Source organism: Oryx dammah, unplaced genomic scaffold (assembly GCF_014754425.2).
Source record: "Oryx dammah isolate SB20612 unplaced genomic scaffold, SCBI_Odam_1.1 HiC_scaffold_14, whole genome shotgun sequence".
NCBI lineage: Eukaryota > Metazoa > Chordata > Mammalia > Artiodactyla > Bovidae > Oryx > Oryx dammah.
In genome coordinates, this window is record NW_024070198.1 from 33,168,560 (window position 1) to 33,191,804 (window position 23,245).

Sequence of the window (23,245 nt, forward strand, 5' to 3'; positions counted from 1 at the left end):
TGTCATTTTAAAAACCTGAATCAATTATGGCCCATCTCCAGGTTTGAATCCTGTTGCTGTCAATGTTTGGAGCATGAGAGAACTGATATTCCCAGCAGTGCTATTTGTGAAGCTCATCTTGCTATGATAAACGAAACTGAACTTTACCTTCTTTGGTTGGGCCTGGCATTGTTTTGCCTGGTGGTGTTGGTGTGTCTCCTGGCATGACACTGAAACCACATGTATAGTTAATTGGTTGGCTGTGGCAGGGTTCAGTGTCTCATGGGAGGTCTGTTGGAACCCTGCGCCTGATGACAGCCTCGTGTCTTTCCAAGCCTTTTGCTCTGGCCTTCAGAAGTGCTTATTTTTTTCTGTTATTAATCCTATACTGAACTTGAATTATTGTAGAATTCTGTCTAAAGAATTGGGTGCATTAGTGCTTATCCTATCCAAGAAACTGTAAAAGTTTTTATACATGTTGTTGTTCTTTGGTTGCTAATTCTTGTCCAACTCTTTGCGACCCTATGAACTGCAGCATGCCAGGCTTCCCTGTCCTTCACTATCTCCTGAGTTTGCTCAGACTCATATCTGTTGAGTTGGTGATGCTATCTAACCATCTCATCTTCTACCACCTGCTTCTCCTTTTGCCTTTCCCAGCATCAGGGTCTTTTGTAATGAGTCAGCTTTTCGCATCAGATGGCCAAAGTATTGGAGCTTCAGTTTCAGTATCAGTCCTCCCAATGAATATTCATGGTTGATTTCCTTTAGGACTGACTGGTTTGATCTCTTTGCAGTCCAAGGGTCTCTATGTTCGATACAGGATGCTTGGGGCTGGTGCACGGGGATGATCCAGAGAGATGATATGGGGTGGGAGGTGGGAGGGAGGTTCAGGATTGGGAACTCATGTACACCCGTGTCTGATTCATGTCAATGTATAGCAAAACCAATACAGTATTCTAAAGCAAAATAAAGTAAAAAAAAAAAAAAAGTCTTCTACAGCACCACAGTTCTGAAGCATCAATTCTCTCAGCCTTCTTTATGGTTCAGCTCTCACATCCATACTTGAGTACTGGAAAAACCATAGCTTTGTCTGTACAGACCTTTGTTGGCAAAGTGATGTCTTTGCTTTTAATACACTGTCTAGGTTTGTCATAGCATTCCTTCCAGGGAGCCTGCATCTTTAAATTTCATGGCTTCAGTCACTCTCTGCAGTGATTTTGGAGTCCAAGAAAAGAAAATTTGTCACTGCTTCCACTTTTCCCCCTTCTATTTGCCATAAGCTGATGGGCCTGGATGCCATGATATTAGTTTTCTGAATGTTGAGTTTTAGGCCAACTTTTTCACTCTCCTCTTTCACCCTCATCAAGAGACTCTTTAATTCCCCTTCATTTTCTGCCTTTAGAGTGGTATCACCTGCGTATCTGAGGTTGTTGGTACTTCTCTGAGCAGTCTTGATTCCAGCTTGTGCTTCATCCAGCCCAGCATTAGAAAAGATGTACTCTGCATATAAGATACGTAAACAGGATGAAAGTATACAGTCTTGTCATAGTCTTTTCCCAATTTTGAACCCATCAGTTGTTCCATATGAGGTTCTAACTGTTGCTTCTTGACCTACATACAGGTTTCTCAGGAGACAGGTAAGGTGGTCTAGTATTCCCGTCTCTTTAAGAATTTTCCACAGTTTGTTTTGATCCACATAATCAAAGACTTTCACATAGTCAACGAAGCAGAAGTACATGTTTTCTGGAATTCCCTTGCTTTCTCTGCAATCCAACAAATGTTAGCAATTTGATCTCTGGTTCCTCTGCCTTTTCTAACTGTGTGTGTACGTGTGGAAGTTCTCGGTTCATGTACAGTTGTATGGTAGTTTGAACATTCTTTACCACTGCTCTTCTTTGGAGTTGGAATGAAAACTGTTCTTTTCCAGTCCTGTGGCCACTACTGAGTTTCCAAATTTGCTGACGTATTGAGTACAGCACTTTAATAGCATCATCTTCTAGAATTTTAAGTGGCTCAGCTGGAATTCTGTCACCTCCACTAGCTTTTGTTTGTAGTAATACTTCCTAAGGCCCACTTGACTTCACACTCCAAGATGTCTGGCTCTAGGTGAGTGACCACATCATCGTGGTTTTCACAATGAACATGAACAGTATGAAAAAGCAAAAAGATTCGACACTGGAAGATGACACCGCCCCCCACCCCTTGCCCCACCGCCGCAACCCCCCGTCAGAAGGTGTCCACTGTGCTACTAGGAAATAGCAGAGGGCAATTACTAATAGTTCCAGAAAGAATAAAGCAGCTGAGCCAAAGTGAAAACAGCACTCAGTTGTGGACTTGTCTGGTGGTGGAAGTAAAGTCCGGTGCTGTAAAGAACAATATTGCATAGGAACCTGGACTGTTAGGCCCATGAATCAAGGTAAATTGGAAGTGGGCAAACTCCAGGAGATGGCAAGAGTGAATGAACATCAACATTCTAGGAATCAGTGAACTAAAATGGACCGGAATGGGTGAATTTAATTCAGATGACCATTGTATCTGCCACTGTGGGCAAGAATCTCTTAGAAGAAATGGGGTAGCCCTCACAGTCAACAAGAGAGTCCGAAATGCAGTACTTGAGTGCAGTCTCAAAAACGACAGAATGATATTGGCTTGTTTCCAAGGCAAACCATTCAACATCACAGTAATACAAGTCTAGGCCCCAAACACTTATGCCAAAGAAGATGAAGTTGACCAATTCAATGAAGACCTACAAGACCTAGAAATAAAATTTTAAAAAGATGTCTTTTTCATCGTAAGGGATTGGAATGCAAAAGTAGGAAGTCAGGAGATAGCTGGAGTAACAGATAAGTTTGGCTTTGGAATACAAAATGAATTAGGGCAAAAGCTAACAAACTTTTGTCAACACAGCAATCATAGCAAACACCTTTTTCCAACAACACAAGAGATGATTGTATGCATAGACATCACCAAATTGTTAGTACCAAAATCAGCTATACATGTACACTGTCATAAACCAGCATGCCAGCAGCTAGGATTTTGCCCAGTGCTTTTATTTTCTTGTTGGTATTTACAATAAGTTTATTTTATTACCATGAGATTTGATCTCCATGACTCATACATAATATAATAACAAAATACTCAGTCTTTGTTTTTAACATAATTACTGAGGACAGATTACTGGATATGAGTTTTTTCTTGGTTTATCAATTATGGTAATGAAGTCATAACTCTCTCAAAAACACTTTGTTTTGTTCATTTCTTAAAAGAAACTGTTTTATGGGAAGCAGCATGATATAAATGAAGGATTCAGACAGACCTAGAGTTAAATCTCAGTTATTCCATTTGTTAGGTATATGATCTTGAGCAAGTTACCTAACTTCTCCAAGCCTTACTTTTCTCACTTATAAAATGGAACCAGTATTTACTTTTCAGGTTTATTATGCAGTTTGGAAGTAATATAGCTAAAGTTCTTACTTCATATGAGAGCTCAGTAAATGCTAGCAGCTTTTAAAATTGTATTCATTGTTATTTTTATTATAAAATGCATTATTATTATTCAGTCTGCTAAGCATCTAGCACAATAACTGACATATATAATAATACTTTCCCTACTTCCCTAATCTAAATCGCTGATTATTTATAAAAAATATATTTGAGACTCATGAATATTTTAAAATTAGAGACTATGAAATACACATTAATTAGTTTGAAGTTTTATATGGTCATTTGGTCAGGTATATAATTAACACTTTATTAAAGTGGATAATTAAGACCTTACTGTACTCTGAAACCTCACTGTTGTGCTTAGTCTTTTCAGTCATGTTCGACTCTTTGTGACCCTGTGGACTGTAGCCCACCAGGCTCCTCTGTCCATGGGGATTCTCCAGATAAGAATATTGGAGTGGGTTGCCATGCCCTGCTCTAGGGGATCTTCCCAACCCAGGAATCAAACCCAGGTCTCCCACGTTGCAGGCAGATTATTTACTGTCTGAGCCACCAGGGAAGCCAAAACCTCACTAGGTTGGACTATTGACAGAAATACTAGTTTGATTTGCAGGGTTTGTTTTTTTTTTAATTTTGTTTTGAGTAACTCCAGTTGCCATTATTAGTTGCTGTTATTATTCACTTGTTCCACCCAACTTTGGTTTTCAGTTTCTATAAACTATTTATTTCCAAGCTTCAAGGTATAATTAATGGTTTTAGTAGGTACATTTATGTACTTATAAGCAACAAACTCATTATCTTTGTTTCTTAAATTGGTAACAGAGATGCTACACTTTTAATCTACTTTTGTTTGACAAAATTTTTCTTCATAGTGTGTAAAGTTGTAAATCATGGTCTAGTAATTATAAATTCTGATTTGTGAAAGCACAGATTAATGAGATTTTATTTTTCTTTGGAGAGAAGGGAACATGCTCTTCATTGATATTAATATTGCTTTCATGAAATCTTTAAGTGTGTTTTGCTTAGCTTTTCATTTAAAATAATTTGTATTTAAAGTCTCATTTAAATCCAGAGCATTTTAGCTCTTTCTCTTATGAAATTTGCTTAGGTATTTTGTATGTTTATCCTTTGCTAACAAAGGTCCGTATTGTCAAAGCTATGGTTTTTCCAGTAGTCATGTACAGATATGATAGCTGAACCATAAAGAAGGCTGAGTGCCTAAGGATTGATGCTTAAGGATTGATGCTTTTGAACTGTGGTGTTGGAGAAGACTCTTGAGAGTCCCTGGACAACAAGGAGATCAAACCAGTTGATCCTAAAGGAAATCAACCCTGAATATTCATTGGAAGGACTGATGCTAAAGCTGAAGCTCCAATACTTTGGTCACCTGATGCGAAGAGCCGACTCATTGGAAAAGACACTGATGTTAGGAGAGATAGAAGGCAGGAGGAGAAGGGTACGACAAAGGACGAGACTTTTGGATGGCATCAACGACTCAATAGACATGAGTTTGAGTAAACTCTGGGAGATGGTGAAGGACAGGGAAGCCTGATGTACTGCAGTCCGTGGGGTCGCAAGGAGTTGGACATGACTGAAGGACTGCACAACAGCATGTTTATCCTTAAAGTTTAACACTGTTCCTTTTTGATATTTATTCTATTCTTAAGGTTGACTTTCATTTTCAATAGCTCATTTGTACCTAATCATGTACTTAAGTCCTTTTAATATTGATTCTTCCTCCCTATATTTTACCCAAATATGTTCATCTTCCTTTGACACACAGACTAATGTGCTATTTCTGAGAGAATTTAGTAGCTTTTTCTTAACTGTGTTTGCAGACTGCCTCATAATATTAGCTTTCTATGTATTAACTCCCCACTCCCTTCCTGTCCCCCCATCTTTTCTTAAAAATGATAATGGTTCACATTTTAATGGAAAGTTTTAGATAAATTATCTTCACTGTTTCCTTTAATCATTATTTATTTTGTGTAAATTTCAGGATTAGAATGGCTGAATACGGAGGAACCTATTTCTGTCTATAAGGATCTATGTGGAAAAGTGGTCGTCCTTGATTTCTTCACCTACTGCTGCATAAACTGTATTCACCTGTTGCCTGATCTTCATGCATTAGAACACACATACTCTGATAAAGGTATCTGCTCTTTTTAATTAGTTTCTAACAGACTGTCCTGGCATAGTCACTGGAGAGTGGCTGACTCATTTTGCTCATAGGAGAATGAACATTTGGCAAGACTTCAGTGATTCTGAAAGTAATTTCTAATCTGTGAATTAAGGACTCCATGTACCTTTTTGTGACGAGTTAAGCTTAGTGATAATGGTTTGCCTTCCTAAAGAACCAGCATTTAGTATATGATTTTTCTTTAAAAATAAGGATATAGTTTACTTTTTTCATGATCAAGTATTTTAAAAACGTCATTTTGTATATCTGGACTTACCTAAATTTGTTCCATGAAAAAAAGAGAAAATGCATGACTAATTGTATATTCTTCTCACTATGATAAAAAGGTTTAAAGTTCTTTTTAGGAAATATAACTAGGCTTCTTTGAATTTCAAATGACCTAAAACTACTACTAATATTTTAAAAGGCAGAATATTATAATGGATACTTTTTCTTTGACCCTGCTTTATTTATTTATAAAGGTTAAGGCTTTCCAGAGCACACTAGGAAATCCTTTTTTATGGTATTACAAATTTTGAAATTTTAACAAGAGATTATGCTTAGTATTTTCTGTAAAACTTTGACATTTTTCAGATTTGGTTTCTTGTTTACTTCTTTCTATAAAAAGAGAACATGTGGAGTAAATGAAATAAAAGCTCTATTTGAAGAGAACTGTGGAGTAAATGAAATAAAAGCTCTATTTGATTAGGCTTAAATTAATTGAAGCTGTCCTCTTTGCAGTGACTAAAAAGTGGTCACTGATCTTGTGAGTAAAAATGAGAATAGAGTATGAATGTACAAAAATGAAGGGTATCTTGAAACTTAGTTATAAAAAAAAAAGAAATGTTGAATAAAATCTTCAGTGCAAGTGAAACTTCCGATGCTTTTAATTTGGAATGGACTATATTGGAATTGCCTGTTAATGAGATTGATCAAAAACTCAAATATTCCCAGTAATTAAATCATGTTTTTAAAAATTCATCCATATTTAAGAAATAAGAGTATTTCATTGTCTCCTAGGTTTTAGGTTCTTGTGTGTCTTGTTCAAGTCCATGTAATAAATGCATTTATTGAGTACATATTATGTGCAGGATACTCTAACTGCTAAGGAAATATATAACAAAGTTGAATTAAAGCAGTGGGGAAAGGAGTAACTCACTGTGTCTAAAAGCTTTTGAAGATGTTTCTCCGAGGAGACAATTAGGTTGAAACTTGAAAAATGAGCAGAAGTGTAGCTGAAAATGAAAATGGTGCAGGAGGGACACTCCTGGCTGAGGAAGTGATAGGCAAACAAGCAGGGAAGCAAAGAAGGACTAAAGTTGAAGGAGGAAGACTTGGTTTACATTTTATATTTCTGTTTGAATTTTTGCTGTATGAATGTATTACCTGTATATAAAATGCTTTTATAAAAATTTTAAAAGAAAAAGATTAAGCATCTTAAAAATTATTTAAGTTAGATTTCATAGCTAATAGAAGAGGCAATTAATTCCCTTGATCCATTTACTCAAATTAGGAAATTTTACAATAAAACAATTAAACAGTGATACTCTATTCATATAGTCAAAGATTAGAAATGTCCATGAAATGCTTTACTTACAGTCCTACTAGGAAATTGCAAACATTTTCATCTCTCTTAGATACCAAATGGAAGGAGTAGATTTGGGGAGTGAAAAATCATTTACTGTGGCAAGACTGTAGGGGCTCCTTGGAAAAGTGAAAGGAGAGGAAGGTAGATTAGGTTCAGACTCACTATGAAGAGCTTTGTATAACATTCTTAATAGTTAAGTTAATATGCTTTTTCATCCATTGAAAATACAGAGACGTTTGAGGTTGTTTTATTTGCATAATAGGAGAATGACACTAGGATTTGTGTTTCAGGATGGTATTTACAGACTGGGTTAAAAATCCCAAAGTTAACCATTTCCTGCTTCATATCACTGCTAATAAACTCTTAGGTTAACTCAGTTGTTAACCTATCTGAAGCAAATTCAGTGGCTTCTTAGAATGGATCCTTATAATCTCTTTACCAGTTTACTGAAAATATTTTAAAACACATTGTGACAAAAAATAATAACAATTTTTACATATAAGTACACTTCTGAAAAGTAAAATACTTTGTAACTGGTTTCAACATTATAATTTCAAAGAAACAATACTTCAGTAATATGCTACTGTATTAAAATTCTGGTAACTTAGAAATAAAAGATTTTTATATTGCTTAGAAGATAAGTTCAGTTCATATTCACAAAAGCAGGCATAATCAGAATTATCATATGAAAGTTCAATAAGCTGGCACTAAATTAATTTGCTTTCTTGCTGCTAAGAGTCTTTTTAAAAAATTTTTTTATTGGAATATAGTTGATTTACAACATGGTGTTAGTTTCAGGTACAGCAAAGTGAATCAGCTGTACACACACATATATGTATATATATATATATATCCTTTTCCAGATTCCTTTCTCATATAGATTGTTATTACAGAATATTGAGTAGAATTTACTGTGTTTATAGTAGGTTCTTGTTATTTATTTTATGTATCTTAGTGTGTAGATGTTAATTCTAGTCTCCTAATTTATCACGCTGCTGTGTCTTATCTCAGTACTGTCGGATATATTTATGAATGTATCTGCAGCCGTGTTATTTATGTCCTTGAAGAAGCATTCAGCAGCCTGTTTTTATTTCATGGAATTTGAGTTCGTTTATCAGTAAGCCAGAAATGCTCAGCTGAGTAAGTAAGTGGATTTTAATTTAAAAACACTCTGAAAGAGGGCCAATTTAATACTCAGTCTCCTTCCCCTTTAAATCAGGTTTGTAACGGTGACCAGTATCACTTTCACAATAGCATACAAGAAATTATAAATGTCAAAGATCTAAAACAAAAGTAAAGATACTTAATAGTAGTGAATGGTTCTGATGTTCAAACAGTTTTTAAGAATGTAGCTGGGCCCTGAGCTTGTTATTAATTCGTAATGAGTTAGCATATATTTGTATTAAATTGACAGGTACCTCTGGTTTTTTTCCCTTTTCTCCTTGAGGGTTTCTAGTTTTTTTTTTAACCTCTTTATACTGGATATGTTAATGGTATATTTTTATATAACACGCAAATTTAGCACAGTGGCTATCTAAGGAAAAGCACTGATTTTATAAGAAAACATCTAGTAGGAAAATTTGGCATTCTTTTAAATGTGCTTACTAGGTGAATGTTAATATATAGTTAAATCAGACTCTAGAAATCTAAATTCCATAATACTTCTGAGTAACCACTGGTATCATGTAGTATATGCTGTTTTTCTGTTTCATACTTTTTAAAAATTAGAAGAATATATTTCTGATTTTAAGGTGAAAGTAAACTTTAAAAAAAATTTATTTTTAGTTGAAGGATAATTGCTTTACAATATTGTGTTGGTTTTTGCCATATATCAACATGAATCAGCCATAGCTATACATACGGCCCCTCCCTGTTAAACCTCCCTCCCACCTCCTACCCCACCCCTCTAGGTTGTCACAGAGCACCAGTTTGAGCTCCCTGAGTCATAGAACGAATCCCCAATGCCTGCCTGTTTTACATATGGTAATATGTATATCTCCATGCTGCTCTCTCCATTCGTCCCGCCCTCTCCTTCCCCGACTGTGTCCATAAGTCTGTTCTCTATATCTGCATCTCCATTGTTGGCCTGCAGATAGCTTCATCAGTACCATCATTCTAGATTCCGTATATATGTGTTAATATACAAGATTTGCTTTTTTCTTTCTGACTTCATTTTGTATAATAGGCTCTAGTTCCGTCCTCCTCATTAGAACCAACTCAAATGCATTCCTTTTTATAGCTGAGTAATATTCCATTGTGTGTATGTAACACAACCTCTTTATCCATTCATTTGTCAGTCAACAGCTAGGTTGCTTTCATGTCCTAGCATTGTAAATAGTGTTGCAGTGAACATTGGGGTACATGTGTCTTTTTCAATTAAGTTCCCTCAGGGTATATGCCCAGTAGTGGGATTACTGGGTTATATGGTAGTTTTATTTCCTAGTTTTTAAAAGAATCTCCATACTGTTCTCCATAGTGGCTGTATCAGTTTTCTTTCCTACCAACAGTGCAAGAGGGTTCCCTTTTCTCCACACTGCCTCCAGCATTTATTGTTTGTAGACTTTTTGATGATGGCTATTCTGACCTGTGTGAAGTGATACTTCATTATAGTTTTGATATGCATTTCTCTAATAATGAGCGATGCTGAACATCTTTGCATGTGTCTGTTAGCCATCTTGAGAGTCCCTTGGATGGCAAGGAGATCAAACCAGTGACTCCTAAAGGAAATCAATCCTGAATATTCATTGGAAGGACTGATGGTGAAGCGCCAATACTTTGGCCACCTGATGCGAAAAGCTGACTCATTAGAAAAGACCCTGATGCTAGGTGGGGGGAGAAAATTGAAGACAGGAGGAGAAGAGGGTGGCAGGGGATGAGATGGATGGCATCACCCACTCAATGGACATGAGTTTGAGCAAACTCCAGGAGATGGTGAAGGACAGGGGAGTCTGGCATGCTGCAGTCCATGAGGTCACAAGGAGTCGGTTGGAATACCACCAAATACTGGAAAACAACAACAACAGAGTAGCCATCTGTATGTCTTCTTTGGGAAATGAAACTTTTAATGAGTCATTATTTGATGCGTTTACTCTGTCAGGGTTCCCAAAACCACCTCCAGGTCAATTCTTTAGGAGGACTCATAGGACTCAGCATGCAGTTGTACTCCTCGTGGCTACAGTTTTTTACAACAAGAATACAAAGCAAAATCAACCAAAGGAGAAGACACATGCGGCTGAATCCAGGGGAGACCAGGAGCAAGTTTCCATAGTCGCCTCTTGATGGAATCACATAAGGTGCGCTTAATTCCCCCAGCAAGGAGTTGTTAGGATAAGTTTGAGATGTTGCCAACCAGGGAAGGTCATTAGAGACAGCACTCGAGGTTTTTGTTGGGGGCTGGCCACAGAGGCATCTTCTGCCTGGCGCCATGTACCGAAATTCCAGACTCCCAGAAGGAAAGCAAGTGTTCACCATAAACCATAGTGTTTGTACAAACAGTTTAGGTCTTGTGTGCCACTCTTATCAGTTCTGGGAATGATGGGAACACTCCCAAAATCCAGGCAAGGACCAGCCCTGTAAGCAGACCTTTGAAAGAATAGCAGTGGGGCCTGCTGTGTTAACTCTTTTTTGTACACAGTTCATATTTTCTTTTTGCAGCAGCCCATATGTTTATTATTCTTTGTTCCTAAAGTATGATGAAAATATTGGCCAATTTGTGGTAAACTTTCAGAGTGTTTAATGTGGACACAGGGACATGTCAGTTTTTGAAATTTAAAAAACATTCAAATTTGCTTCTGGCCTCTGCTTTAATTTAGTATTCAGTGATTGTGATTTTTTTTTACCTCATGTTTTCAGTGCTCTTGGTATAAAACCTAAAATCCTCTCTCTCCATACCTTTCTTGCTTTCCCTCAGGGTCTTCTAACCTCCCTTGTGTGCCTTCATCCTTTCTTGAGTATGCATTCTCAGTCGCTAAGTTGTGTCCGACTTTTTGCAGCCCCATGGACTGCAGCCTGCCAGGCCCCTCTCCATGGAATTTCCCAGGCAAGAATACTGGAGTGGGTTGCTATTTCCTGCTCCATTGGATCCTTTCTTGCCTAGTACTAAAGTCACACTTGTCTTTTAGATCTCAAGATGTGTCAGTTTACAATTTTTGTAACAGTAAAACTCCCCATTATTTTTAGTTTTTGCATTGAACTAAGTTGTTATACTGCCTGTGATCAAACTTTACTGTCTGCTGTATACTATATATCTATAATATATGAGGCTTTTCAGTGCAGTGGTAAAGAATCTGCTCACCAATACAGGAGGCACAAGTGATACGGGTTTGATCCCTGGGTCAGGAAGATCGCCTGGAATAGGAAATGACAACCCACTCCAGTATTCTTGCCTGGAAAATTCCATGGACGGAGGAGCCTTGTGGAATACAGTTCATGCGTTGCAGAGTCAGACGTAGCTGAGCAATTGAACACACACACATATTATATATATATACTACTATATATAATTGTAATCTGTATGTCTGTACATTTCACAAAAATAAGACCTTAAAAGTTTTTTTAAAGTCTTAACACATTATTGACTGCTTCTGCTAAAATCCTCCAGTCAATGATGAGTTAAAAACTTAACTTTATTTCTAACATTTTAGAAGCTGTTACTGTCTATTTGGTTTCACCTTCCTTTTTTCCCTTTCTTCTTCCTCTCCCTCTCTTCTCACTTTCTTCCTTTTCCCTCTCTTCCTTTTCTTCCTTCCATATTTTATTTTAAATGCAGTAGTTTTGATCCATGTGATGGCAAAAAAATCCAAAAGGGAAGAGTCTTTTACATCCTGTTTATTTTTTGTGTATGATTAACAGAACAAGCAAAATATTTTAAGAAAAATCTCTGTATATGTACTTTAAAGTTGTTGACACTGAAAAAAATTAGATGCAGTTATTTGGCAGTTGTTCATGTATATAGACCAATATAGATATCCTCTTTTGTCAATATAATATGGCTTATTGCACACATAAAAGTTTGTTTAGCATTTATACCCTGTCCATTCATTACTTACTTTATACTAGGCACTGTGTTGGTAAATAATAAAACAGTGTATGGTCCCTAAATAATTAATAGGAATTACAGTCTAACAAGGAGAAAAGTTAAATAACTCCATAAATATTTTTTATAATTTCTCATTAGTGCTAAGAAGGAAATTACAGTAATCTGGAAGAATAGAAAGTTTTTTCTTTTTTATTGGAGTATATTTGCTTTGCAATGTGTTGTTAGTTTCTTCTGTACAGTGAAGTGAATCAACCATATATCCCTTCTGTCTTGGATCTCCTTTCCCGGACTCCCAAGCCCACCCATCTAGGTCATCATAGAATACCCAGCTGAGCTTCTGTGCTATCTATAGTAGTTAAATATCCAGCTGCTAGACACCTGCTATCTATCTGTCTCTCTTACTAGCTATCTATAGTATGGAGATTCCTTAAAAAACTAAAAATCGAACTACCATATGACCTAGCAATCCCACTACTGGGCACATACCCTGAAAAAGCTGTAATTCAAAAGGACACATGTACCTCATGAAAACAAGAAAGCCTTTTTAAGAGTAAAAATGGAGCTTGAGATCTGAAAGACAGGTGTGACTTTACTAGGTGAGAGCATTCCAGACGTAGAGACGCTCTGTAGCAAAGCTTTAAAGTGAGAGAAATAACGAATGATATTCTTGACGTGCTGAAGAAAGTCCTGGGTGCCACAGCACTGAGGGATGGAGAGACGGATGTGGAAGAACATGCTGAGGACAAGACATGTGGTTTCTGTGTGTAGAACAATGGAACGCCCACGGAGGGCTTTCTGCCAGAAGGTGATGGGATCAGATTTGTGTTTGGTGAAGATCCATTCCTCTCCTGGGCGGGTAACTGTTAATTAGTGGAGAAGAATGGACCTGTGACAAGGCTGTTGTGTTCCCCGTGGGACATGATGATAGCTTGAAGTCAGTTTTAGGTAATAAGATCAATAGGACTTGATCATGGATTAACGTTGGGTGATGATAGAGGGCTGGTTGGTTATGACGGAGGTATCCTGGGTAGTTCTCTGGCTTGTATAATTGGACAGATGGTGGTGCCATTCTGTGACGGGAAATGCCATAGAAAGGACAAGTTTGGAGGGGACGTTCATGAGCTTAGTTTGAAGTACCTTTGAGACTTGCACTTCATTCTTCGTCTGACTTCCGTTGTTTTTAAGAATGAAGATCTCAGTCCTTAATTCGACTCACGAGACTGTCTCTGTCGGTAGGTTCATTCTCATTTTGTCCAGTGCGCCCCTTTGTTCCGTGTGTTTAGTCACTGACCTTCTTCAGGCTCTTTCTCGTGTGTTACTTTCTCTCCCTGGAATCTCCTTCATTGCTCTCTTAACACAGTTAACATCTTCTCATCTTTCAAATCTCACCCTGACTTATCATTTTTTGAAAAAGTATTGGGGTATATTGACCAGAAGAGAAAAAAATACATTTTTTGACGTAATATAATATCATTTCAGTTGCTCAGTCGTGTCCGACTCTTTGCAACCCCATGGACTACAGCATGCCAGGCTTCCCTGTCCTTCACCCTCTCCTCAAGCTTGTTCAAACTCATGTCCTTTGAGTCAGTGATGCCATCCAACCATTTCATGTAATATATATATGATATATAATATATTTGGACTCAACTCATGAACTTATTTGTTTTTATAAAGCATCACTGCCATTATTTATTTTGATTTTCACAGTTTTCCTATTTGACTAATAGGATCACCTTCAAGCTATTCTATCACCTGTGTCCTTTTGTCCTTAATCATTCTCTGAGCACTTCTTGTCAATAACAAAATATTTCCAGGTTCTTCTTGTACTTTCCCAGCCCCGTCTCTGAATCAGCCATTTTTCCAAGGAGCCTCTGATTCCTTTTAGTATTGAATATTGAGAATGATTTTGAGAAAATAAGATCTGGACACTAGATGTGCTTGTTGCTACTGGGGTGTCTTTGCTTCCAGTCCCTCTCAACTAAATTAAAAAAATTTTTAAATTAGTTCCTCCCACTTCCCACCCCCCATGAGATTATGTTATTAATTTGAAGTACAGCTAGATTCATTTGTTTTTATTTGTATTTTTAGCCCCCCTTCCCCCATTTTTGTTTGATATTGTTTGGTTTTAAGTATGCAAAACTATGGGCTTCCCTGGTGGCTTAGACAGTAAAGAATCTGCCTGCAATGCAGGAGCCCCCAGGTCAGGAAGATTCCTTGGAAAAGGGAATGGCTACCCACTCCAATATTCTTGCTTGAAGAACCCCATGGACAGAGGAGCCTGGGAGGCTACAGTCCATGGAGTCACAAAGAGCTGGACACGACTGAGTGACTAACACTTTAACTACTTCGTGAAGAATTATAACTTGATCTGAAAGTCAGAACCACACAGAAAATATAGTTCCATCCACCCATCTCTTCTGCTTATTCTTACCTTCTCATTCTTTTTGTCCTGTTTTTCTTTTTTAAATTTCTTTTTTTAATATTTTATGTTATTTTAAGTGAGATACATTGACGTTTTTGTGCACTTTACTTTTTATCATGTAAGTTTTCCTGGCAGTCACTCCATATAAATTTATAGAAAACTTACCGGTTATTTTAATAGCTGCGTAGTAGTGTGTGCGTGTGTGTGGGTGTGGGTGTGTGCATGCACACGTGCCATAATTTATTCAGCTACTTTCCTGTCCTGTGTAGTGACCCTTGTTGTTCACTCGCTAAGTTGTGTCTGATTCTTTGAGACCCCAGGGACTGCAGCACACCAGGCTGATACATTGTTTCTAATATTTAGCAGTCACAAACAGTGAATAATTTTGAGGATACATTTTGTGCTGATAAGTTAGTCTACCTGTAGCTGTTGCCTGTATGTCTGATGGCTCTACCCGAAGTCAGGAGGTCAGGCAGTTGAAAAGGAAAGATGGATATGAAGGAGGGGAGAAGAAGGGCAGACTACAACCTACATGCCTGAACTGGAATCCCTTTAAGGATGAGCTGGAGCCCATGTAAGCGTCCAGCGTGAGTAATGAGTTGACCAGCAGAATATGTTTGTTCACTTCATCACGGAGCTAACACATCAACCTGGCCCAGGAGTTGGACACACCAAGGGAGGAGATCTGGCCAAAGCTGGTGCAGCTGCTGGGCGCCTCGCCGCTCCCCCACAGCCCTCCGCATGAGCCCGCAGAGGAGGAGAGTGTGTACGCTGGTGCCCTGGTGCCTGGTGCCCTGCACCAGCCTTCCCACCGAGAGGATCGGGGTGCTGCTGCCTTTTACACCTTCCAGTTCTCTCACAAAATATCTCGTGGTCCAGGATAAGCCAGAACTAGACAGGGAATACGACTGCTGGAAGAGTTCCAACCTAGCTAAATCAGCAGAATACAACCCAAGAGATGAAGAATAATATAAAATCATATATTCTGACAGAATTAGAATGCAACTAAAGAAAAATGGAAATAAAAGGGAAAGTGGGGAAACAGACTATTGATAATTGTATAGGTAATCAGTGGCAGTTAAAAGATACCCTTTAAAGATGATAGACCAGATCATAAAAGATTATAAAAATGGGAATTAATACTTTTATAATATGATAAAAAAATATTAATAGAAAATAGCCACTGGAACAAAAATACAGACCTTCCTAAAATCCCCAAAAAATCTTAAAAAAGAAGGAAAATGGGCACACCAAATAGAGAAAACATACTGTAACATAATATACAGTTATTACAGAATAGAGAAATACAAAAGGTTTGATCAACAAACTACATCAATAAATGTGATTAAGGTTAACTTTCCTACTGAAAGAAAATACCCATCAGTTCCTATTTTATGTTTTTCATTTTTTAATATTTTTTTGTCAGGATTGAATGCTGAATTTAAAAAATTTGTGTCTCATGAATTTCTTGTTTATCTTTATTACTTATTTTCTTTTGATATATTTTCTTTTCCTGGCCATGATTAGAAGCTTGATTAGTTCAGGCCCCTACTACCCCACCTCCCATCCCTCTTCTCCAGAGAGGGAAAGAGGCTGGAAATGAAGTTAATGATGGACCATGCCTCTGTGGGGAAGCCTTTTTAAAATTTCCAAGGGTATAGAGCTCAAAGAACTTAAGTTGGTGAACACAGGAGGAGCTGGGGTAGTGGCAGGCTGGGAGCGCACGTGGAAGCTCTATACCCCTTCCCACATACCTCACCTTATGTTCGCTCTTCCATCTGGATGTTTGGCTGTATGTTTTATCATACTCTTGTGCAATAAACCAGTAAAGCATGTGTTTCTCTGAGTTCCGTTATTGTAGCAAATAATCTAATCCAAGGGAAGGGTCATGGAAATCTGATTTGTAGCCAAGTTGAACAGAAGTGTGGGTAGCTTGGGGACCTATGACTTGCTGTTGTCATCAGAAGTGGGAGGGCAGGCTTGTGAGTGACTGTCCCCGTGTTAGAATTGAGAACACCCAAAAGTTGTCGCAAATAGGTGCCTAGTGTGGGGGAAACACCCACCCATCTGGTGTCAGCAGTGTTGTAAGTGGCATTGGTGTAGGAGTAAAGGAGAAACATGCAAGAATAGTGGAGTTTTTGTGAAACAAAAGACAATTTTTTTGTTAATAATACCAGATTTACTGTATTGTGGTTTAGAACGTAATCTTTATAATCCTTTCTTTGTGATCACTATTTATAAATATCCCATGTACATTTGAGAGGAAAGTGTACTTTTTATTATCGGAGTGTCTCTGCTTTATCAAGTTGCTTCCTTCATTGCTTGGGGGTATTCCTAGTTGTTTTATCTTTGTTTGTAAATGCTTTTTCACATGAAAAAATTTCTTCCTTTGTTTAATGCTGTGAGGATTGACATCTACCTTGTCAGAGATATCCTACTGCTGCTGCTAAGTCGTTTCAGTCGTGTCCGACTCTGTGTGACCCCATAGATAGCAGCCCACCAGGCTTCTCTGTCCCTGGGATTCTCCAGGCAAGAACACTGGAGTGGGTTGCCATTTCTTTCTCCAATGCATGCATGCATGCTAAGGTGCTTCAGTTGTGTCTGACTCTGTGCGACCCCATGGACAGCAGCCCACCGGGCTCCTCTGTCCACGGGATTCTCTAGGCAAGAATACTGGAGTGGGTTGCCACTGCCTTCTCCCAGATATATCCTGCTTACCAGAATTACACCCTTCTGTTCCTATCCTTTCATTTGCCCACATATGTTTTCCCATATCTTTATGTTTTGCTTTTCTGGTTCACTTTGTTTTCGATGTGTCTCTGATGTACAGAATGTGTCCAAATCTTTTTAATAGATGAATTAAACCCATTCACATTTATTTTTAAGTATTATATGTATAGTTATGTGTTATTTTGTATATTAGGTTTTATTTGTTGTTTCTCAACATATGCTTTTTTCTATTTTACATTGCTAATTTCTTTTGATACATAGAAAATGTTATATTTCTCTTTTATTGGTTATCTTCGTACTTATAACTTAAATAACAATAGTGAACATTTGTTGAGGTTTTACAGTTTACAGTGTACTAGGTACTATGCTAAATGTCTTATACAGATTGTCTTTATATCCTCAAAGCTGACCTGTGAGGCAATTGACTGTCATTTTCCCATTTTACAAATAAGAAAACTGATACACAGAGAGATTTAGTGCCATGACCGAGGTAACTCAGCGAGTAGTAAAGCCAGAATTTGACTTCAGGGAGCTTATTCTGTTTTTTTAAGAACATTATTGCTGCATATTTGACATACAGTGTATTTTAAGTGTACAGGCCTTCCCACTCCTCCCCACTGCCCTTCTACCTGGTTCTTCAAGGTGCCGCTCATCACTGTGTCTTTTTTTCTGCAGCTGCTTTCAAGACGTTTGTGGGGGTTTTTTTAACCCTTGGTTTTCAGAACTTAATGATGTGTGTAGGCGTGGTTTTCTTGTAGTTTATCTTTACGGTATACTGACCTTGAATTCTGTGCGTTTACATCTTTAGTCACATTTTGAAAGCGCTGGTGTTATGTATTTTTCCTGCCCCAGTCTCTAGCTCCTCTCTAAGATTCCTGTTGCATGTAGAGTAGACCTGAAACTGTTCCACAGGCTCACTGGGGCCCATTCTCAATGCAAAGCTGTGAAAGGGGAAACAAAATACAGCTGAAAACTCGCCCTCCTGTAATTTGCTTTTCTGAGCCCTCTCTGACTCTGACCCCTCTCTAACAGTCTACCTGCTTTTGTTTACTATTCTCAGTCATCAGCCATGTGTTTGTGTATGTGTTTTGATTTGGAGTTACTAGTTGTAATGGAAGGATGGGCTGTCTGGTACTTAGACCTCCCAATTTGTGTGGTTTTATTTTTTCTTCATACTGGTTTGTATGGTTTTTAATGAATATGTTGAGAGATTTTAATTTACATGGCTATTATTACCTCTGTCACCGTGGTAGTCAGTACTGAGTTTTTCTCTGAATCTAGCCTAAAACTTTATACTTCTTTTTTCTGTATTATTTTCTTGACATGCTATATTGATTAAGTAAAAGAAATATGTTGTTTTTAGTTTTTAGCAATTCTGCTGTCTATAATATGGTCTGTTCTAAGAGCTATACAGTAGGAATTTTAAATAAGTCAAGGACCTTATGGAAACATCTTGTTCCTGTTCATTCTGTTAATCTATGATGTAGTTAGATCAGAAAAATTTAAGAGGATAATGTGACAGTCAATACCAGCAGAAAGCAGTCATAGTCTTTGTGAATTTTAAAAGAGCTTAAAATAGGTGGGAAAAGGTTACAAAATGTCAACGTCTTTTTAATAAAATAAATTATTTTAAAGCTTTATCTAGATAAAGGACACAGGGTTTTAACTTAAAGTTGCTACATGATTTTGATCACATGTGGTTTTTATGTAGTTATCAAGATTGAATTTAGATTTAAATGTTAATTTTTTATTCATGAGTTTAAATACAGTTGAAGGTACTAATTTTAGTCCTATCTTTTCTCTTTTTTATCTGTTTATACTTATTTATGACCCTAACCCTAATATATGGATGGTGATAGTCAAATTTTAATACTTAATAATGTTCAACTTTTAATTTTTCGCATTTAGATGGTCTTCTGATTGTTGGTGTTCACTCGGCTAAGTTTCCAAATGAAAAAGTCCTGGATAACCTTAGGAGTGCTGTTCTTCGATACAACATCACCCACCCTGTGGTTAATGATGCAGATGCCAGCCTTTGGCAAGAACTAGAAGTTTCCTGCTGGCCAACTCTGATCATACTTGGACCCCGTGGAAACATGTTGTTTTCTTTGATTGGAGAAGGACATAAAGAGAACTTATTTTTATATACTTCAATAGCTTTAAAGTATTACAAAGACAGGGGGCAGATCAGAGCTAATAAAATTGGAATAAAGCTCTATAAAGACTCCTTGCCACCTTCACCACTGCTGTTTCCTGGCAAAATAACAGTGGACCATGTTTCTAATAGATTGGTAATAGCAGACACTGGACACCATAGAATTTTGGTCGTCTGGAAGAATGGACAAATTCAGTACAGCATTGGAGGTAAAGTTTGCTGATTATGATATATAATGTATTTTATATTATATATGTAAAAATTATTCAGAGAAATGTATTAAAATGGAAATTTGTAAATAACTATAGACAGGCAATATACATTGACTGTTAACTTCATCAGAAATTATTTTATTAATGTGGGGTATCTGAATTAATGCCTTCTCACTTCCTCAAAAACAACCAAAACTATCCCCCCAAAAATTCCGTTAAGATCAAAAGGAGGAACTCTTTTGTATAATTTTCAAGTATATCTGTATATCCCATCTTGTTTTTTCAAAAAATTGCCACTTTAGTGTATCTTATGAAAATATTGTGTACATTTTAGATTTGGGGCATTTTATATGGAAGTATTATATTTCCCTTTCCATCACAATACAGCCATATCTTTTTTAAGACCAAGATTATACCCTAAGAAATTGAGACTTAGATTATAAAATAAATAACCTAAGATTTGTATAACATTATACCTTTGTCTCCTTCCATAAGAACTTAAGCATACTTTTGAATCCATTGTCTTTGGTTGTAGCAAAATAAAAGTATCATATAGGCATAGGTCATTTTCTTCCGTATCTCCCTGGTCTGTTTCTAAAAAGGGCTCTTATTGACATCTTACATAATTAATAAAATCTGCTAAGTACACTGTTAATCCTGCTCCTCCAGGCTGAAATGACATCCAACAGCATATTAGTCAAAGAGAAAAGTAATTCATCTCCTGGCAGTCTTCATTTAGTCACACATGCACTGTTAGTACATAAGGGGCTGTTCTTATTATGCCAAGATAATATTCCCTTAGCTCTTGAAGGTATTTGTTGTTTCTGTTAGAGTATGTGTGTGTTCTGTGTTATTTTGCTTTGGCAACTTTGTATTTTAATTTATAACAGGCAGAGAATTGTGACTCAAAAACATGTGTTATAGCAAGTTAACATTTAAATAATTAAAAGTTTTTTTAATAGCTTCTAAAATTTTTAAAATAGTTTAGATGGATATTCTCCTTTGTTAAACAGAGAAACCAGCAGCAAACTACCTTTTCTAAACATGTTTCTAGAAATACTGTTATGTTGTGATAGATTTGTAGTTATTCTGCAAATATTATAAGAGAATTTTGTGGTCAGATACATTCAGGAGATACTGATCAGGTGTGCTTTAAAAGATTCTTGGTGGTGGTGGTCTCATTCTACTAGATCTTTTACTCTGCTAATGTGGCTCAAGAATATATGTGAAGGGGTTATATAGTACATAGTACTCTCCAATCCGAAGTGACCACAGTACTCTCCCTTTTTTTTTCCCTCAGAGAGCTTTCATCATCAACAATAATAGTGTTATTAATAATAACAAACAAAAATATATGCCTGGCATTATTCTGAGCACTTTACCTGTATTAATGTACACAGTGCTATAAGTTAGGTATATTATTAGTTCCATTTTACAGAAGAGAAACTTCTGTAAACTTTTGTCACACAGAACTTGCCTAGATCAACAGCTAAGTAGAGCTGGGGTTTAAACCAAGTCTGTTAAGTTGGGATTCATGGGCTAATAAGAAATGCTGGAATGATCCTCATGACCTGTGAACCCCTTGAAATTGTGACATTTAAAGCTGTTGCTAAGGTGCTTTAGTCGTGTCCGACTCTGTGCGACCCCCGTGGACAGCAGCCCACCAGGCTCCGCCGTCACTGGGACTCTAGGCAAGAACACTAGAGTGGTTGCCATTTCCTTCTCCAGGGCACGAAAGTGAAAGGTGAAAGTGAAGTTGCTCAGTCTCGACCAACTCTTAGCAACCCCGTGGACTGTAGCCCACCAGGCTCCTCCATCCGTGGGATCCTCCAGGCAAGAGTACTGGAGTGGGTTGCCATTGCCTTCTCCAGACATTTAATGGGCATGTGTATTTTTGTAAGGGAATGGCTCATAATTTTCATTGTTATCATCAAAAGAGTTTATCTTCCAAAATTGTTAAAAATCATTCATCTAGATGCTGAAAGATTTAAACTATTTTTAATTCTTTCTAGTCTAGGTAATAGATGCCTTTTGAATTAATTTCTTCTGATACAAACTACTAAAGTGTTCTAGTAACCATTATCTAGTAAGTCCTTTCACTTGCAAAACTTATTCCTGAGAAAAACAGGTATCTTGGGAAACAGTTTAGTTTTTAGGTTGTTGCTGTTCTTCAGTGGTTCAGTCATGTCTGAGTCTCTGCAACCCCATGGACTGCAGAAGTATCATTTATATTAAAATCCCAGCTTTAAATATAAGTTTTTGTTTTGGGGTTTTTGTTTGTTTGTTTTACTTTGAGATAAGAAAAATTTTCTCTTACGGTTGTTTTGTCTTTTAGGACCCAACCCTGGAAGAAAAGATGGAATCTTTTCAGAGTCAAGTTTTAACTCACCGCAAGGTGTAGCCATAATGAATAATATCATATATGTGGCAGATACAGAAAATCACCTTATAAGAAAGGTAATTTTCCATTTTAAACAAAGTTTTAATACTTCTAATCAGAAAAACATATATATTGCTACATAAATATTTGAAATGAGAGGGTGTTGCTTAAATATTTCAGATCATCCTCATTCAGTTTTTCTCAGAGGTACTTGCTTTAACTTTATTCTTACGTAACTTGTTTTTCTGTGTGTCAGTATATTGTCACAGAGGGCAAATCAAGTCCGTTTTTTAATCCTTTATTTCAAACTCATGTGCCTAATCACCCTAAGGCTCCTCAATTTGAGGTATTTTCTTAATCAGTTTGTAAAGTGATGCTTTGTCCTTCTTCAGTTAAATTTTCTCAAATCTAGGGAAAAAGCAAACACACACTCCTGCCTCCCTTCAACTCTTATGTTTTCTCTGGGAATACTTATGTATCAGTTAGACTTACATATTTTTTTAGTCTCATCATAGTAGTAATATATGATCTAATTTTTTTTAAATGATGTAATACTTAAAGATTTTAAAAGTTCCCAGTGATCTATTTGGGCTCCCTAGTGGTAACCAACCACTGTTAAAATTTGTGTCTTCAGAAGTTTTCTACTCATACACAAATTAATTTTGTCTTTAGAGAATCTTCTTTTTTAAACAAATGGAACCATAATGAATATACATAATTTTTGCATTCTTCTTTAACTTTTTTTTCCCATATTAGTCATATGAATATGACTGCATAGTATTACCTAGTTATTTTAAGCATTTCTTACTGATGAGTATTTTGGCTGTAATTTATTGGTCTTTAACGTGCCATTTATTTGGAAAATAAGTTCATCTAACCCATTCTGTCTGAACATACTATTTCAGGCACTTCCCTTGCTTTTCTCACTATTTCTGTCTCTTGATGTTTTTGCCTATTTATATTGACAAAATTGTCAACTAATATACTTAGTTGATAATTATACATAAAATAGGAAAAAGCATGTAGAACATATAATAATCACTGTAATGTAAATCCCCACATGGGCATGAAATTTGTTTTCTTTACTACTGAAATCCTAAGCACCTAAAACAGAGCCT

At 36.9% G+C, this 23,245-nt stretch overlaps 1 protein-coding gene across 2 annotated transcripts in view; it reads left to right on the plus strand.

The window, feature by feature from the left end:
* The window catches only part of NHLRC2 (NHL repeat containing 2), a 57,484-nt gene that overhangs the window by 1,220 nt on the left and 33,019 nt on the right, over positions 1 to 23,245 (plus strand). For both annotated transcript variants that reach the window (XM_040255035.1, XM_040255036.1), the window contains exons 2-4: positions 5,423 to 5,575; positions 19,289 to 19,744; positions 22,083 to 22,204. In XM_040255035.1, the coding sequence (XP_040110969.1) occupies positions 5,423 to 5,575; positions 19,289 to 19,744; positions 22,083 to 22,204 (731 nt within the window). The remainder of the gene's footprint in view (positions 1 to 5,422; positions 5,576 to 19,288; positions 19,745 to 22,082; positions 22,205 to 23,245) is intronic.